The sequence below is a fragment of the Polypterus senegalus genome, chromosome 2, assembly GCF_016835505.1.
Source record: "Polypterus senegalus isolate Bchr_013 chromosome 2, ASM1683550v1, whole genome shotgun sequence".
NCBI lineage: Eukaryota > Metazoa > Chordata > Cladistia > Polypteriformes > Polypteridae > Polypterus > Polypterus senegalus.
This window is the reverse complement of record NC_053155.1, coordinates 283,127,812-283,146,937: the sequence shown is the minus strand read 5'-3', so window position 1 is coordinate 283,146,937 and position 19,126 is coordinate 283,127,812. Positions and strand designations below refer to the sequence as shown.

Here is a 19,126-nt window from a genome sequence, read left to right as displayed (position 1 = left end):
TCCCTTGGGATTAATATCTAATCTATCTATCTATCTATCTATCTATCTATCTATCTATCTATCTATCAATCTATCTATCTATCTATCTATAGTGTCAGAAAAGGGGAATTGAATAGGTTGCCTTGTAGCTCCTTAGCCAGTGTCCTCTCCTGCTAAGACAGAACGCCTAAATCCTTGTGGAGTATCCTAGCCATCTCTGTGTCAGTATCTGTCTTCATTTCTTGCAGGTGTACCTTCTCCACCTGGGTATTTTTGATTAAGCCCTGCAAGGAGAGACTCTGTGCAATTCTTCATCACATTGACTGGAAAATGAATTATGCCAGTCCTGTCCTCTTCCTTAACAATAGAGGTTTGTATTGAAAAATAGGCAATTAATCAATAGACTTCCAATTCACAGATGTCAACTAAATCTCTCTAGTAGTTTATATTAGATGGCAACCTATTACAGTTTAGACTGCCCATGTAAATTGTTGAGCATAATGTTTATACTGTAAATGCCAATGGATACACAGTGGTACATATCGGTGGTTCAATGAATTCCATATTATTTGCTTTTGATACCCTGAACAAACAATATTAAATATTTAAAACATGCAGTAATATGTCAGTCAGTCATTATCCAATCCACTATATCCTAACTACAGTGTCACGGGGGTCTGCTGGAGCCAATTCCAGCCAGCACAGGGCGCAAGGCAGGAAATGAACCCTGGGCAGGGCGCCAGCCCACCCCAGGACACACACCCACACTCCAAGCACACACTAGGGACAATTTAGGATGGCCATTCCACCTAACCTGCATGTCTTTGGACTGTGGGAGGAAACCCACACAGACACAGGGAGAACATGCAAACTCCATGCAGGGAGGACCCTTAAAGCGAGGCAGCAGTGCTACCCACTGCGCCACCGTGCTGCCCGCAGTAATATGTAATCCTATAAAGACACACAAGCAAGCTTTTAATTCAGTTCAGCTCACTATAATATACCACACTTTCATTAAGAACACATAGGTTGCAACAAAACATAAAAATGTCATATAATATCCAACTATTGATCTGGTGGAAAGCAGTCAAGGAATAGTGGAGTTATTCATAATAATTCCTCTCCGAACACATATATATGATAATCGGCTCTCCTTTCTGATTTCCACTTGAAGATGTTGTTTCAAGGTTCAAACATTTAAGTCTTTGAAGGTGTCAAGAGGTTGTAGTCTCAGTGCTGCCGACTGTATGTCAAGAGCTCAGTACAGGGCAAAAACTACTTATAAATAGACAGGTGGATCCTTCAACCGCAAAGGATTCTGGAATACTTGTCATGAGCATGAAATTTTTGTTTATACCACTTTATGGTCATATCCATACATCCATCCATTTTCTAACCCGCTGAATCCGAATACAGGGTCACGGGGGTCTGCAGGAGCCAATCCCAGCCAACACAGGGCACAAGGCAGGAACCAATCCTGGGCAGGGTGCCAACCCACCGCAGGACACACACAAACACACCCACGGGCCAATTTAGAATCGCAAATCCACCTAACCTGCATGTCTTTGGACTGTGGGAGAAAACCGGAGCGCCCGGAGGAAACCCACGCAGACACGGGAGAACATGCAAACTCCACGCAGGGAGGACCCGGGAAGCGAACCCGGGTCTCCTAACTGCGAGGCAGCAGCGCTACCACTGCACCACCGTGCCGCCCTATGGTCATATCATGGTACTAATTATTTCATTTGGATCGTTTCATTATTAAGACAGTAATACATCATAACTCAGGCCTCGCCTGTTAGAATCACCCGTACAAAGATATAGCGACCAACTGGAGGTTTGCAAATTTCACCTTTGATTTTTAACTATGATTTCAGATGAATGCTTTGGCTCTGGTTGTTCGATTTTTGTCACCCATCTAGAGAGGGTGTTGGGAATTGAGAACAAATAAGAGTTGGGCAAATAGAAGAAAACAAAAGAGTGCTCCTGATTGGCTTAGTAGTACTATAAAGAGGGTTTACACATCTGAATGTCAATTTGTTACCAGGTCTTCTGCACATCCAAGTCCACGGTCAGGCTGGAGAATCCACTGCTGTTCTAAGTGAATTTCATCTTCCCCTCCTGCAGTGGTGCCACCTGAACATGGAGGTCCAAGGCAGGCAGGTATGTTTCAAGTATTCCACTGAGCTGCTCTTGTGTTTTTAATATTTCTTGAACTACCATGAAGAGAAAAGCACCTGTGAGACTCCTGCCATTTCTTTGGCAGAGTTTATGTTAGGCACAAAGTCAACTCTGAAGGTTATTAGCTAACATTGGAGATTCCCCTGGCAAAGCTCCAGATTGCCATTCATGATTTGAAAAGGACAAAAAAAAAAGCCAAAAACCATCTGGTTTAAGGAATTCTTATATCATTACAAAAAGTGTCTACTGGGCTTGAAATTACATATGGATTAAGAATTAAGCAAAAATGTCTTCTTCTGTTGAATTGGGGATCAAAGCTAGGCCTAGCAGATAATGAAGCTTATTCTGCTAATCTGCTAGATGGCACTAGAAATTAACCAGAATAGGTTGTGGTAAGCGGCCTGGACACAGACAGGCAGACATCATTATAATTGCCCAACACACGCTTTCTTTACAATATACTCTATTTACAAGGTGCACACAACCCCAAAACTCCCCCAAAGTCCAGGCCTTCTCTTCTTTTCAGGCCGCCTCCGCTCCTCTCCTCCAAGACTTCGTCCTTTCCACCCGACTCCAGCCATCGAATGGAGGCTCCTTTTTATCCCCACCCGGATGTACTTGCCCAGAAACTGCCCACCCTCCTACCTGAGTGCTGTTAATACTGAGTAGGTTCTAGTAGCTCTGCTGTTTCCTCCAAAAGTCCTCAAGCAGCTCCTTTGCCTTGCTGACATTCATTAGAAGACTGTTAGCCTGAAACCAATGTGAAAGAACCAGTCAGTCAGTCATTGTCCAACCTGCTATATCCTAACCACAGGGTCACGGGGGTATGCTGGGGCCAATCCCAGCCAACAGAGGGCACAAACACACACACATACACACCCACACACCAAGGACAATTTAGGATCACCAATCCACCTAACCGGCATGTCTTTGGACTACAGGAGGTAACCGGAACATTCGGAGGAAACCCACGCAGACACGGGGAGAACATGCAAACTCCTTGCAGGGAGAACCCGGGAAGCAAACCTGTGTCTCCTAACTGCGAGGCAGCAGCGCTACCCACTGCGCCACCGTGCCACCCAATGTGAAAGAATGATCTAAATAATTTGTACAGTATGTACAACAAAGTATTACATACTTTTGGATGACTTCAGAAATAAAGCTTTTTAACTGAGTGCAAAGCAAGTTCTGCACCACTTCTTCATCACAGTCGTGATGCAATTTCCTGTAACATTACTCTTCTGTTGGGGAGAACTTAGAGCCAGGTCACATTTCACAACTTCTCCAGTGATTTGCACTTGCAGACTTGGTGATTCACAGGTAGTAGTGGCAGGTTTGATTTTGCCTAAAGTCACAGGTGCAAACTCTCTGTGTGCAAGAGTTGTGAAAAATGAGTGCTCAGCCAGACGTACAAAGCTGGAAATGCAGCTCTGAGGAAAAGGAATGTGGGTGTCTTGGACCTGGCAAACAGAGGTGAGGCTCACCAATCTGTTTTATACCATGACAGATTGGCAAATAGAAAAAAACAAATGGCTGAAATTGCGACTGAACTCTCCCTAACTGTAAAACTGCATTTGTATGTCATTAGCTTCATCAGTCAGCACTCTATTGGCTTAAAGGAAAAGGATCAAGCTTCATATTCTTTGGAAATGTGGAGTTATTGTGGAGTTGTGTAATTTGTCATGGCCTGTGATATCTACTTGTATTACGTAAAATATTCAGGGGATGACAGCAGCAACTGCAATCATCAAGTTTGACCTCCCCTCTGAGTAAATGTCATGTTATGTGTCACCGGTTTTAAGCCCAACACTTCTCCCTGAATCACATCAGTTGTAGATATTGATGGCTGTCCCAAATGCTCTGAATCTGTCACTCTTGTTCAACCATTTTTGAACATCTCTGCCCCCTTCTATATATTATCTCTATATTTCAGCATTGATTAAATAAATGGGTGTGAATTTAAGCTCCTTTTACATCTTCTGTCCACAAAACTCTTTCTCTGTTGCTTCTTGGTGCAATATAATAGATACAATGCCGAGGTCATGACTCAGAAGCAATGCTTATATTGGCTGTGAGTTCTTGGAAAATTACTGTAAATAATGATCACAATTCATCTCACACTAACAGGCTGGTGGAAGCTTTCATATGTTTTTTTAGATAGATAGAATGAGACGTCAAGCAAAATGAAACTAATGGCTAATAAAGTACAACACAGTACTACTTAGATATATAGATAGATAGATAGAACTTTATTCGTGGCGAAGAAGAAATTAACATACATTTTAGCTTTTAGTGTCTCATTCTGTGTCTCGTGTTTTTCAGAGTGAAAGCTGATGACTCTTCCCAGTGATGATTTGGATTACTGTTTCATTTTTCATTTTGTCTCCTTCAGGTGAACCTTACTATGAAATGTAACTTGGAGCACACAGTGATACATAGAATGGTTCATGTGTAAGTACTGAAGTGAAGCACCTCGTGTGTAATATTTTCTAAGAGCATCTTCAATATATGCACACATAAGACCACATTTTACGTTCATCTGCTCTTCCCAATGTACCAGAAAGTTCAGTTACTGACGGCATCATACTGTGGACGCTAGAGGTCGCTGTTGCCATGTTAAGCCCAACAGACAGACACTCTGGACACCAAGTAAAAGTCCCAAGAAGTATTTTAATATCCTTTTCTTCTTAAAGCACCACAGCCACAATAGTACAGGTAAATAATAATAAGTCAAGCACAAACACAATACAAATCTCTCCTTCACACCTCCCAGCAAGCATTGTCCACCTCCTCCTGACTCTTTGTCCCTTGCTAGGATCACAGCAGTCCTTTATATAGTCCTTGACCCAAAAGTGTTTCTGTCCTTCCGACCACGTGACTTGCTATTACTTCCGGGTCTAATGAAGTATTTTGGAGTTTCCGTCCTTGCGACTTGGGAGTAAGTCCGGGCTATGGAAGAGGCATGGCTCTTTCAATCCTCTTACAGCTCCTCCTGGCATCACCCACGGCACCCAAAAGGGCTAAGAAACCAAACTCCAAGTCCCAGGATACCCTGCAGGAATCCAGAGCAGCACTACACTCCAGGGGAGCTGCCATCTAGCGTTTTCAGGGAGACAGTGTCCAAAAGTAGCTGCTTAGTGCCTGTATGAATGATGCCCCCATTTTATGTTATATGGTCTCCTCACAACAAGGACTCCGGGGTTCAAATCCCAGGTCCTCCCAGAATGGAGTTTGCATGTTCTCCACAAGTCCAACTGGGTTTCCTCCCACAGCCCAAAGTTATGCAGGTTAATTGGATTGTCAGTGCTAAATCGGCCCATGTGGGTGTTTGTTCACCCTATGATCCACTGGCACCCCATCCAGGGATTATTCCGGCTTTGCATCTGATGTTTTCTGGAAAGGAGCTACAGCTTCTATGAGACCTTGCTGAGGATAAGTGGTTTTAGAAAATGGGTGGATTTATGGATTTCAGATGATGCACATTTCTATAAGACAAAGAAATGGCAGACTCTGGCACACCTGCATCTGATGAGAAGAGTAAATGCACAACTTTGTAAGGGAAAATGACCCAATTCAGCAATTTCCTTGTCACTATTATCTCCTTCAATAAATGTTTTACTGTCATTTCCCGTGGACTTGGTCAAATGATCATATATTCTTAATTATGCTATAGACCCCCTTCATTCTTCCTGCTTACAACCTTGCATGCTCTTTCCTGCTGTGTTTGTTTCTACAGATCACTGACTAGTTACTTGTGCTGGGCCCTGCTCATTACCACCAGTTTGATGAAATCATAATCCTTCACACACTTCTTTGGTCAAAACCTCCATCTGTCATGACAACTAATGGCCTTAGGATGGATCTCTGGTGCAGCTCCACCTTTATCTTGAAACTTTCACTTTCCCCTCTACTGTTCTGAGCAGCATCCATCCTCTTATAATGACATCACCGCAGATATCTGTCCACACATAAGTTTTTCAAAGCTAACATCACCAAATCTCATGCCTCTCTGTCATGTGCCTCTTCCACACATATAAATAAACAGGGCAGCTTCTATCCTTTTGACAAATGCTCTAAGTTAAGGCCACAGTTTGACTTTGAAGACAGGCATGGGCTGTGCAGGCTAGCAATAGTTTGATATCAGTGTTCATCTCTCTATTAACTCTTTGAGGGCTAAATATTTTTTGCAGGCAACTGCATTTTCTGAAAAGCACACAAAGCAAAGTATTCGCATGTAAATCAACGTAAAACGTCTGTTGCTGTGGCTGCTGTCGGCTCCTGTACAGCGTCTCAGCTGGTTATGTAGGGGCAGCATGATGGCCGGCAGGAAAGTGTGGCGGGCCGGTGCCTGGTCAGTCTTCATATGGCAGTGCTATGCAGTCTGTTTTGTACCTCTTGCCACCATAAGTGGCGGTCCTCCCAGGTGAACGCTGCCATTGGCACATCAGCTATATAAGCGTGTTCAGCACCACGATCAGCTGGGGACCGATCAGCTGAGGCCACTACCTCACTTTTGTTTTCAATCTTCATCTTCAGATCACTTGCATCAAAACTGGAGTCTGGCAAGTCAGAGTCCAATTTGGTGATAATATGCAAAACGTCATCCACGGACTATTTTGCTTTGTGCATTTGCTTTGGTCTCTCGTTAGAAGTCAATGCCATTTTAGAGGTGGTTTGCTCTTCGCTACTCATGCATGCACAGGGAATCGAGGTTAAATCGATGAAGCTAACTTTCCTTCTAGCAAAGAGAGTTTAACTTAAACATAATGGTGTGTTTTGTCGTAGTTTATGGCAGATTACCTTCCTCTGCCTCAGCCCTGAAAGAGTTAAAAAAAAATCTTGGGAGGGAGACTACGGAAATGAGACGTGATCTTCTCGGAAGACAATTTAACGTTCCGCAAAAAAGACTTTAACGTCACACGAGACAAGGCAGTGAGACATTTAAAACAAGTTCACGGACATCTAACCTAGCAGTTGTTGGATTGCTGTTGGCGGACACGCTTCGTGTGCTCCCAGCTCTTAAAACAACTACAAGCGACAAGCAGAACACACAGCTCGCCAGCAGCAGCAAGCCAGCAGATGATCTGACCGCTTCTCCTTAGCGTGCGTTCACCAATCCCCCCACACACACACACCCACACCCTTCACAAAGTGAGCAGCAGAGACGTGAAGTGGCAAAAGCACAGTTCCTGTACAGGCTTTTTGTATGTCTGGTAAACCAAACCCGAGGGCGGGCGAGTGAAGCGAGCAGGTAGTATTTTTAAGTTTTGAACACTCGCTGAAGCCTGCAGTTCTTATTTAGAGCCACTTTACAGCTTCAGAAATGATCAGAATTGCTAGTTATTTACAGATGTCAGATTGCTTGTAAACAAGGAGTCTGAAGGGTTTATTCTTCTCAGCTTTTATCTTCCCACAGCTGCCTGTTTCAGTAGTGCTGTCTGTTCAACAGGTTCCACCACATGATCTTCATGGATGACACGCATGGATACTTTGTACTTGGAGGAGGGAAGTTTGTCCAAGGAATCGAAGGTTTTTATGGCCCCACGGTGTACTTCAGGAACAGAATTTCTCACGTCGCACAGGTGAGATTTTTTACATCTACAGAGTGGCATTCTGTACGGTTAACCATCTGTAAATAGGGTCTTAATGGTGGTTCTGTGATCTCACAGTTACGAATTTATGGGTCAAATACCATGACAGCAACTGTCTGCGTGGAGTCTACTTGATTTCAGCATGTCTCTGAGGAATTTTCCCTACAAATATATGTTTTTGTGTCAAAAATCCTAAAATCAACTAAAAAATAATCATTAAAGCTTTCCATAACAAAATATTTAAGTACTATAACTAGTAATAGTATTATTTACAGATGTCCATCCATCCATCCTCTTCCACTTACCCGAGGTCGGGTCATGGGGGCAGCAGCTTGAGCAGAGATGCCCAGACTTCCCTCTCCCCAGCCACTTCTTCTAGCTCTTCCGGGGGAATCCCAAGGCGTTCCCAGGCCAGCCAGGAGACCCCGAGATACATGAACTCCTCCATTTGGGGCAGGATCTCACTCCTAACCCTGAGAGGGCACTCCACCCGGCTGAGGACCATGGTCTCGGATTTGGAGGTGCTGATTCTCATCCCAGCCGCTTCACACTCAGCTGCGAACCAATCCAGAGAGAGCTGAAGATCACGGCCTGATGAAGCAAACACGACAACATCATCTGCAAAAAGCAGTGACCCAATCCTGAGTCCACCAAATCAGACCCCCTCAACACCCTGGATGCGCCTAGAAATTCTGTCCATAAAAGTTATGAACAGAATCGGTGACAAAGGGCAGCCCTGTGATAAAATAAATAAATAAAGTTCTATAGGTTTACAGTCATCTAGTCCTACCCTGGCATAAAATGTGATAAATCTAAGCTGAAATGACAAAAAAAAAAAAAAATTTACTTTGACATTTTTTTAACCAAAAATAAGCCTACCTAACAAGGCTCAGACTCTAACAGTTTGGACAGACTTAGCTACTTGTTTCTAGTAATACATTTTTACATTTCACTTACTAATTATGTGTATTTACATAAAACAAATCAGCAAAAAGCAATACCAAGAATCATATGACCTGGGAGTATTCGTGCAGTCTTTATTCTGTCTCAAATGACAATTCCCAGATGGCTTCTGCACTTTAGCTGCAAATTGTATGAAAAGAAAAAGATTTCTCCCTCAAGTCAGAGCTCTTTTTCAAGTTCCAGTAGTGAAGACAGGGCTCTGTTTAAGTGTCTGTTTCAGTTTTTATAAAGCAGAGAAAGAGAGAAAGGCTTCTTGCAAATGTCCATTGTTACAACCCAGCTGAGCTCTTTAGAAATGTTTCAGGAAAGCAGCAACTGTACTACATGAGTCCATTTTCAAGCAGCAGCTGAGAGGGAGAACAGAAAAATGTGTCATAAAAGGCAGCATCTCTCCTCTTCTCTTCTTGCACATGCAGGAAACGCCTGGCTAAGTTGTTTCCATCTTTGTTAACACAGCATGCCAATATTTTTACAGCTTCTTAAAACACACAGACATCACTATCATTCAAGTTCAGGGATATTTTCCCTTGGAATTCAAAAGCTGTACTTCTAACTGAACAAAAAAGTCCTGCTTTGCCTTCCACGTGACTGAGGGCACAGTGCATTACAGTTCGGCTTGACCTAAGATTTCATCCTTAAGGCCTTTCCCCCTGAGATCTATCAGCTGGACAGGTTAGACTATCCCTATAAACTTGTGAAAATTGACATTAACATCTATTAATCTTTTCAAATTTTCTTTTTAGCCTTTTGGGAGTTCTGGAATCCTCTTGATTCTAATAGATAGATAGAGAGATAGATACTTTATTAATCCCAAGGGGAAATTCACATAATCCAGCAGCAGTATACTGATACAAAGAAACAATATTAAATTAAATAGTAATAAAAATGAAAAAAATTTAAATAAAATTAATGTTAGCATTTACTCCCCTGGGTGGAATTGAAAAGTCGCATAGTGTGGGGTCTCCTCAGTCTGTCAGTGGAGCAGGACGGTGACAAAAGTGTGTCGCTGAAGCTGCTCCTCTGTCTGGAGATGATCCTGTTCAGTGGATGTAGTTGATTCTTCATGACTGACAGGAGTTTGCTTAGTGCCTGTCGCTCTGCCACAGATGTTAAACTGTCCAACTCCAACAATAGAGCCTGCCTTCTTAACAAGTTTTTCCAGGCGTGAGACGTCCCTCTTCTTTATGCTGCCACCCCAGCACACCACTGCGTAGAAGAGGGCACTCGCCACAACCGTCTGGTAGAACATCTGCAGCATCTTACTGCAGATGTTGAAGGATGCCAACCTTCTCAGAAAGTATAGTCTGCTCTGACCTTTCTTACATAGAGCATCAGTATTGTCAGTCCAGTCCAATTTATCATCCAGCTGAACTCCCAGGTATTTATAGGCCTGCACTCTCTGCACACAGTCACCTCTGATGATCACAGGGTCCATGAGGGGCCTGGGCCTCCTAAAATCCACCACCAGCTCCTTGGTCTTGCTGGTGTTAAGATTATAGTATTTGATCACCAAAAAAAAAAAAACAAACAAAATGTACAGCTAGTTATGTCCAGATATAAAAAAAACAGTTGAACTGGAGTCCACTTCATAATTTCAAATGGCTGTATACTATATTAAGGCCAAAGAGCATCAGTCTGAAGGTCAGCAGTTCTTTACAGTGTCCACTCAGGCACACTCACCAACCTTTTCACACTCACTCAAATTCGGTCAACATAACAGAATATGACTGAATATGCAGACTCCATGTCTCTAGTGCTATAAGGCAGCACTGCTAACTACTCAGCACTGCTAACTACTTTGCCACAGTGCTGTTTTATTATGCAACGCTATGGGTAGGAAAAATTGGTATGACAATATGCTAAGACATGAAATATGAAATTATTCTTATCCACATCTGCTTGTCAAATCTCTTCTCTGACGACTGAGTGAATGAAAGCCAAGCCACAAATTGTATCAAGTGGACATTGTGCAGGATTTACCAGCATATTCAAAGCAGCAGTAAGCACCAGTTACAGTATGTAGACTTTACTTCTTGGTTTTGTATAAAAAAATTCTAAACGTAACAAACATTTCATAGTAACATGACGGTGTACAGGTTTGAATCCTGTGCCTGGTTCTTTTCAGTTTGGAGTTTGCACATCTCCCATCTACGTAGGTTTTCCACCAGGTGCTCTGGTCTTCGTCCCCATCCCCAAAAGATGTTTAGGTTTGGTTAATTGGTGACTTCTAAACTGACCCAAGTGCGGATGTGTCCATGAGTAGACCCTTCAAAGGACTGGCACCATGCCCAATGCTGGTTTCTGCCATTTGCTACTTAAATAGACTTTGTCACCATATGACCATGAATTTTATTAAGTGAATCTGAGAATGTTATTTTATGTTGTCCCATATAATATTTCTTGAAACTTTGTTCTTTTCTCTCCAGAATTCCACTTTGCCCCAAACCATCCAGGATTTGAATTTTACTGCCTGGTTTTCCTCCTGCCATGGATTCAGAAACCAGCTATCTACAGTGATGGAAAGAATTGCAAAGAAGCTGAAGAATAAAGCTCAAGCTGGTACGAGGTGGCACACCTGACCTAAACATTCACTTGAGTTACCAATGGCCATCTATTCAGATTCACACAAACGCCCTTGAGTAGATGGTGATTGTTGAAAATGAAATTGAAAATTGTTTTTGATTTCAGATAGCTGCTCTGATGTGTACAGTAGCTGGCTTTCTAGAAGGGTCTCACCCTCATTGCAGCCTTTGTGTCAGCCATGGGAGGCACCTGTTCATTCCCGAAGAGGCACTGCTGCTAGAATATTCCAGAAGCTGATTGCCAGAAATGGTAATATCGTTTTTTTGTTTTTTGTTTTTTTCTCGGTCCTTCTGTTCTTTTGAGGGGCGAACCTAAATGAATATCAGCATCCCCTGTACATTGAAGTCATGGATTCTGCACGCCACCTATTTATGTTCAGGCAGGAGAGAAGGAGATATTTGGAATTGATGAGAGATCAAGAAGTCAGGCAAAGATTCAAAGATGAACTGCTCCAATATGTGGTTTTATGAGTCGATTAAGACAAAAATGAATGTTTTTTATCTATCTTTTCATTTTTCACTTTTTATTATTTTACCTTGTATGTCTCTCTGACTGTAACATATGTTTTGCCATGGTAGGGTCCTAGGGTGACCTTATTCCCCTTTATACTCTTTATTATGTAGATCTGACTAAAATGCCTCCAAATATCATATTATATAGCCATCTTACAGTATGTTACACTACAGTTAATATCTATGATCTCAGGCAACAAGACATTGAGTACCACATCAGGCAGGAGAAAAAAACTTCCCAGGCTTTAACCTGCTTGCACCTGCCACTCTGTAGGAAGATGGCTGACTTTTACTGTATATGTACAGTAGTTAGACATTCCTGGGTGTGCTATCCTTTTTTTTTTCATTAATTTTATTACAATCCATACAAAGCAATCAAGTTTTTACAAAAAGAAAAATTGAGTTAAAGAACAGAGCGATCCCCACCCCTGAGAGAGAGAGCAAGCCAAACGGTGTAAAATTTAAGGCTTGTAAACATACCTAAATTAATAAATTCTCTGTGCTTTATAAACTTATTTTAAAATATTACTGATTAGATCCTGCCATGTTTTGAAAAAAGTCTGTACGGATCCTCTAACTGAGTATTTGATTTTTTCCAATTTCAAACAGTATAACACATCAGTTTCCCACTGACTTAAAAGAGGAGAGTTTGGGTTCCTTCAGTTTATCAGAATAAGTCTGCGTGCCAACAGTGTAGTGAATGCAATCACAATTTGTTTGTCCTTCTCCACTTTAAGCCCCTCTGGAAGAACCCCAAACACAGCTGTTAATGGGTTAGGAGGGATTGTGAGTCCAAGGCTGTCTGAGAGGTAATTAAAAATTTTTGTCCAGAATAATGTTAATTTGGAGCAGGCCCAGAACATGTGACCCAGTGAGGCTGGGACTTGGTTGCAACGTTGGATCATGTCCTGGAAACATTTTGGAGAGTTTTAGTCGAGACAGATGTGCTCGATACATAATTTTGAGTTGTATAATTGTATGCTTTGCGCATATGGAGCTCGAGTGAATTCTCTGCATTGCTACTTTCCACTCCTTTTCTGATATTTTAATTGAGAGATCTTTTTCCCAGTCTCCTCTTGGATCTTTGAAAGGGAGGGATTGTAAAATGATTTTATATATTGTAGAGATGGAGTCTAAGTCCTTGAGATTGAGCAATATTTTTTCCAGCATGGATGAGGGTGCAAGATGAGGAAAATCTGGAAGGTTCTGTTTAACAAAGTTCCTGATTTGAAGATAGTGAAAGAAATGTGTAGCTGGAATGTTAAATTTGAAATATAATTGTTCATAGGATGCAAAGACATTGCCTATATAAAGATCTCTAAGCAAGTTAATTGCAAATTTTTTTCAGATATTAAAAACTGCATATGTTTGTGAAGGTTGAAAGAGGTGGTTCTCTTGCAGGGGTGCCTAGGTGTGCTATCCTAACCTAGTGCTGCTTCCCAAATTCATTATGGGTTGACCTACTCTTGCACCCTAAACTAACACACACAGTCGCACATGTACACGTACACAAACCCTGTCCACTTCAGCACTGCTTATGAACGATGTGTGCACAGCCTGTAACTTGTCAGTACTCCACCTAACACACAAATGGAGACTGGGCTGGGACTTGAAGCTTATGTGAACTACTGCAACATTTATAATCGTATTACAGAATAAGGCAGATATTTTTTACCATTGTGTCATGATTAATTTGGCCAGGAAGCTTGCTTTGTTAAATGAATCATTATTTATAAATTCTGCCTACTTCACCATGTGGCAGAAAATTAGTCACCAGGAGAAATGATAAATGGAAGTCTTACAGAGCACATTATTGTGAAGTGGAAAAGGTTCCTGATTACTAAGTGTGCATACATATCTGAGAAGCGTGTATCCATGTTGTTTTGTCAATAATTGATTTTATTTTTGTAAAACTAGGGGGCTTCACCCCCTGCTCGCTTTGCTTGCCAACCCCCCCGGCTTCACTACGCGCCAGCAACTTCGCGTCTCTGCCACTCACGTATGTGGATTTCACTTTCACCAAACAACAAAGCCTTTAATTCTCACGGATAGGCCTCTTCGTTGGGAAGATACATTACTTTTCCCTGATGGAAACACGAATTAGACGATCTACAAGTCTCCGACTTAAAGTTTAAAGCCAGACAATATCTACATACTTCTGTCATACCACCGTATTGAATTTTGATTCCGTGTTTGGAATTATGTTGTGACAACACAACGTATAACTGCCTGTGAATGAATATCATTTCTTACTCTCTACAAGAAATGTGTCTGACGATAGCATTCACACAAATGAGAAATGATTGAACCGTGTGCGTGGTTATGTGGGCAGGACTTTTCCAAATCTCTTTCATAAGCTCTTGCCTTGCGGGGCTTGAAGTTTTCTCTCACAGGATTTCACTTTCACCAAACAACAAATCTTTTAATTCTCACGGATACGTCTCTTCATTGGGAAGAACCACTATTTTTCCCTGATTGCAACATTACTTAGATGATCTACAAGTCTCCGACTTAAAGTTTAAATCCAAACAAAATATTTGATCTCTTTTCAATGTTCTGTTATTCACCGAGTAATAATTTCCGTTTATTTCCAATATTGCGATCTTTACTATCATTTTTTTGAGACTTTTGAATTTTCGTACTTCCATTATCTCTAACCTGCTCTGCGTGTGTACTGCGGCAACGTTTTTGAATTCTTTACGACGTTCTACTTGGTCATCTACTCTTTGTCTTTTATTTCCGGCCCCAGGAGTGGTTAAATCTCTTGGCACAAAGTCTCGTCTTGCAGGACATCTCTCTAATGAAATCACGTCTTGTCTCTCTTCCCAAGATTATTTTTTTTTTATAATAGAGAGATTGTGCCATTTTTACAGAAACCCAGCTGCCTAATTCACTTCACTACTTTCCCATAAACTGTACATACTGTACATACACCTTTCACCCCAGAGAGTTGGTACTTGCTGCGGATACAGACGTAGGTTCATTGTGATTGGAACATTCTAGATTTTTTTTTCCTTCTGGTAAAATGTTAATTTTAAAGATTTGAATGATTTAGACAAAGAAGCTCAAATTTTAATAATAAGTTGAATAAATAGTTTTTGTTTCCGAACCTTATATGTATGGGCTAGAATATTTCACCGAGGAGCTTCAACAGATTAAAATCAAAAAACAAAAGAGAGAAACAACATCAGAGAGACAGAGGGGCTCAGGAGGTTGGTTGTGCACATGTGGGAAATCAAAATGTGGACTGACTGCTGGATAAATGGCAGCAAGCCCACTTTGACACATGAGGTTGCCTTTTATGTTACTGATGAGGAAGATTTACCCATCATTATCATTCAGGGAGTTCTTGATGTGTTTTTTTTTTCTTCTTTGCAAAATTAAACTGGAGGAAGGGATGAAAGCAGTCAGGACCAAATAGTTTTTTGATTGTTCTTGAATTTTTCAAGAGGGATAGTGGACAGAATTTGTTATAAAAACTAAATAGGCAGACAGAACTTTGTCCCTAGTGTGTGCATATGGCACCCTATCCAGGGATTGTTCCTGCCTTGTGCCCTGTGCTTGCTGCGATAGGCTCCAACTTTCCTGTGACCCTGCTCAGGATAAAGTGGGCTTGGGAGATAGATGGATGGACTTCCAACATTTTACTTCCAACTTACAACATTGACTGTCATTGTAAGCTCCTGTGGAATTTTTTTTTCTTCATATATAGGGTCAACTTCTGGGCTTGTCAGGGGTAAGCAATACCACCCCAGGACAGCATGGGTGTGATTGCTATCTCTTCTGTCTCTTGTTTTACCCACAGCTCCAAGAAGAGAGCCATTGAGGGTAGCAGACTCTGCCCCTTCTGGTTGACAGGTTATAAAAGCAGGACACTCCCAGAAAGAGTCTCACCTTGGAGGCAAACCCCTTATATTTGGTGTCCAAAAGAAAAATAGAAAAAAGGCAAAAGGTATTGCAGGTCTTTTCAGATGGTAGTCAAGACACTGACTGGAAGAAGGTAGCGCTGCCCCTTAAGAGGATGCCAGACTATAAATAAGGAGCGACAGCCTAGAAATGGAGTCACAGGGACTGGCGGTGGTCTGGTCTGTAGAAACAAGAGAAGGAGCAACAGTGCCAACCCTCTGCTCAGAGTGGAATTACAACTAGCTGAGCCCTCAAGCTGTTTCCCAATCAGACCTGTTTGACTATATACAGTGGGATGCAAAAGTTTGGGCAACCTTGTTAATAGTCATTATTTTCCTGTATAAATCGTTGGTTGTTACGATAAAAAATGTCAGTTAAATATATCATATAGGAGACACACACAGTGATATTTGAGAAGTGAAATGAAGTTTATTGGATTTACAAAAAATTGTGTAATAATTGTTCAAACAAAATCAGGCAGGTGCATAAGTTTGGGCACCACAAAAAAGAAATGAAATCAATATTTAGTAGATCCGCCTTTTGCAGAAATTACAGCCTCCAAACGCTTCCTGTAGGTTCCAATGAGAGTCTGGATTGTGGTTGAAGGTATTTTGGACCATTCCTCTTTACAAAACATCTCTAGTTCATTCAGGTTTGATGGCTTCCGAGCATGGACAGCTCTCTTTAACTCACACCACAGTTTTTCAATTATATTCAGGTCTGGGGACTGAGATGGCCATTCCAGAACGTTGTACTTGTTCCTCTGCATGAATGCCTTAGTGGATTTTGAGCAGTGTTTGGGTCGTTGTCTTGTTGAAAGATCCAGCCCGCGCAGCTTCAGCTTTGTCACTGATTCCTGGACATTGGTCTCCAGAATCTGCTGATACTGAGTGGAATCCATGCGTCCCTCAACTTTGACAAGATTCCCAGTCCCTGCACTAGCCACACAGCCCCACAGCATGATGGAACCACCACCATATTTTATTGTAGGTAGCAGGTGTTTTTCTTGGAATGCTGTGTTCTTTTTCCTCCATGCATAACGCCCTTGTTATGCCCAAATAACTCAATTTTAGTTTCATCAGTCCACAGCACCTTATTCCAAAATGAAGCTGGCTTGTCCAAATGTGCTTGAGCATACCTCAAGCGGCTCTGTTTGTGCTGTGGGGGAGAAAAGGCTTCCTCTGCATCACTCTCGCATACAGCATCTCCTTGTGTAAAGTGCGAATGGTTGAACGATGCACAGTGACTCCATCTGCTGCAAGATGATGTTGTAGGTCTTTGGTGCTGGTCTGTGGGTTGACTCTGACTGTTCTCACCATTCGCCGCTTCTGTCTATCCGAAATCTTTCTTGGTCTGCCACTTGAGCCTTAACTTGAACTGAGCCTGTGGTCTTCCATTTCCTCAATATGTTCCTAACTGTGGAAACAGACAGCTTAAATCTCTGGGACAGCTTTCTGTATCCTTCCCTAAACCATGATGGTGAACAATCTTTGTCTTCAGGTCATTTGAGAGTTGTTTTGTGACCCCATGTTGCTACTCTTCAGAGAAAATTAAAGGAGGAGGGAAACTTACAATTGACCCCTTAAATACTCTTTCTCATTATAGGATTCACCTGTGTATGTAGGTCAGGGGTCACTGAGCTTACCAAGCCAATTTGAGTTCCAATAATTAGTTCTAAAAGTTTTGGAATCAATAAAATGACAACGGTGCCCAAATTTATGCACCTGCCTGATTTTGTTTGAACAATTATTGCACACTTTCTGTAAATCCAATAAACTTCATTTCACTTCTCAAATATCACTGTGTGTGTCTCCTATATGATATATTTAACTGACATTTTTATCGTAACAACCAACGATTTATACAGGAAAATAATGACTATTAACAAGGTTGCCCAAACTTTTGCATCCCACTGTATATATTGTGAACGGCACCGGGCACAGACAGGCGGACATGTTGTTATCACACCACCACACGTTTATTTACAAAATATTTACAATTATTATGGTCACCAAGACCCCAGTCCATTGGTCACAAAGACCCAGTCACGTGCACAAAACCCCAAACACTCAAAAGTCCTGGCCACAATGCCTTTCTTGGACGCCTCCACACTCCTCCAATGCTTGTCCTACCTCCACCCGACTCCAGCCCTGAATGACGGAGGCGGCCCTTTATGGAGGACCCGGATGAGCCCCAGGTGTTCCGGCAATCTTCTGGCCACGCCCAGCGTGGCGGAAGTGTCGGCTGTCCTCCCGCTGCTCCCGGGCACCGTCAAAGTCTTCCCCAGCACTTCCTGGTGTGGCAGGAGTGCTGGGGAAACAAATCCCCAAGGCATTGGGGCGCCTCCTGGCGGTGGCCACGGGCCCCTACAGGGAAGAGCTTCCAAGCCCTTGACCCGTGGCTCCCAAAGCAACCCGGAAGGCGAACCCCCGTGGTCCAGGCGGGCTCTGACCCTCTTCCGGTCCCTCCTGGCGCCCCGGCGGGTCATAGCCCCTGGCATCCCTGACAGTGCCCCACAGCCAGCGAAGACCACTCGTGGGTAAGAGCGACCGCGAGGGCAGCAGAGCCCAAGCGGGTCCCACTCGAGGATAGCCGGGTCCGGCCCGCACTCCTAGCAGGGACAGGGCGGAGACACAATCTGCGCACCAACCCATGGTGCATCCCTGTGCCTCGCACAGGTTGTGCTCCCCCCTTTTACCGGCACCCCGGGCCTCCTCGGTAGGCACCCCCTCCGGGACCTCCACGCCCCTTTGTTCTGAGCCACTCGTTCCCCCGTTGGCTCCTCCAGCTGTGGGCGCACCTGCGCACCGACAGAAAGATCCTTCTGCAGACGGCCCGACATCAGAGGGCTGTTCCGCCAAGGGCTCCTTCAACTCGCCCGGGGTCCGTCCCTACAAAGAGAACACAGGGGCAGAACCGCTGCCAAAGCACCCAGCTCGTGCCCGCACGGGCAGCGTTCCTCCAACGGCACCCGGCACTTGCCTGATCGGCACCCTCTCCGCGCTTCCGTGTCCCTCTCGATGATGGAATCGTCGGCACCGCCCGCTCTCTCTCCGCCGGCCTCAGGGATTCCCTCTGCTCTCCCAGAGGGCAGCCAGCCGCCGCTGCACCCAGCAAGCGTCTCACCTTATTGGAGGAATCGGCACCCAGCCTCTTAATCCTCCCTTTACTTTCGGACGCCTTGACGATATGGGGCTCCGTATTAATCAACACGAGCCCCTTTCCCGTCTGCGTCCGTAACATATCGGAGGAATCGGCACCCAGCCTCTTATTCCTCCCTTCACTCTGGGACGCCATGACGGTTTGAGACTCCTTATGGAATAAAAGCGCCTCTGTCCCGTCTGCGTCCCTATAGTGCGGCGCAAGACCGCAGTCGACTCGGGCGGAGGGCGCTAGGACCCGGGGCACTTA

General features: G+C 43.3%; 1 protein-coding gene across 3 annotated transcripts in view; it reads left to right on the top strand.

The window, feature by feature from the left end:
* LOC120523950 (protein sel-1 homolog 3) overlaps positions 1-19,126 on the top strand; it is an 81,061-nt gene that overhangs the window by 19,109 nt on the left and 42,826 nt on the right. For all 3 annotated transcript variants that reach the window (XM_039745687.1, XM_039745685.1, XM_039745686.1), the window contains exons 5-10: positions 228-349; positions 2,027-2,142; positions 4,553-4,611; positions 7,610-7,742; positions 11,141-11,273; positions 11,403-11,546. In XM_039745687.1, the coding sequence (XP_039601621.1) occupies positions 228-349; positions 2,027-2,142; positions 4,553-4,611; positions 7,610-7,742; positions 11,141-11,273; positions 11,403-11,546 (707 nt within the window). The remainder of the gene's footprint in view (positions 1-227; positions 350-2,026; positions 2,143-4,552; positions 4,612-7,609; positions 7,743-11,140; positions 11,274-11,402; positions 11,547-19,126) is intronic.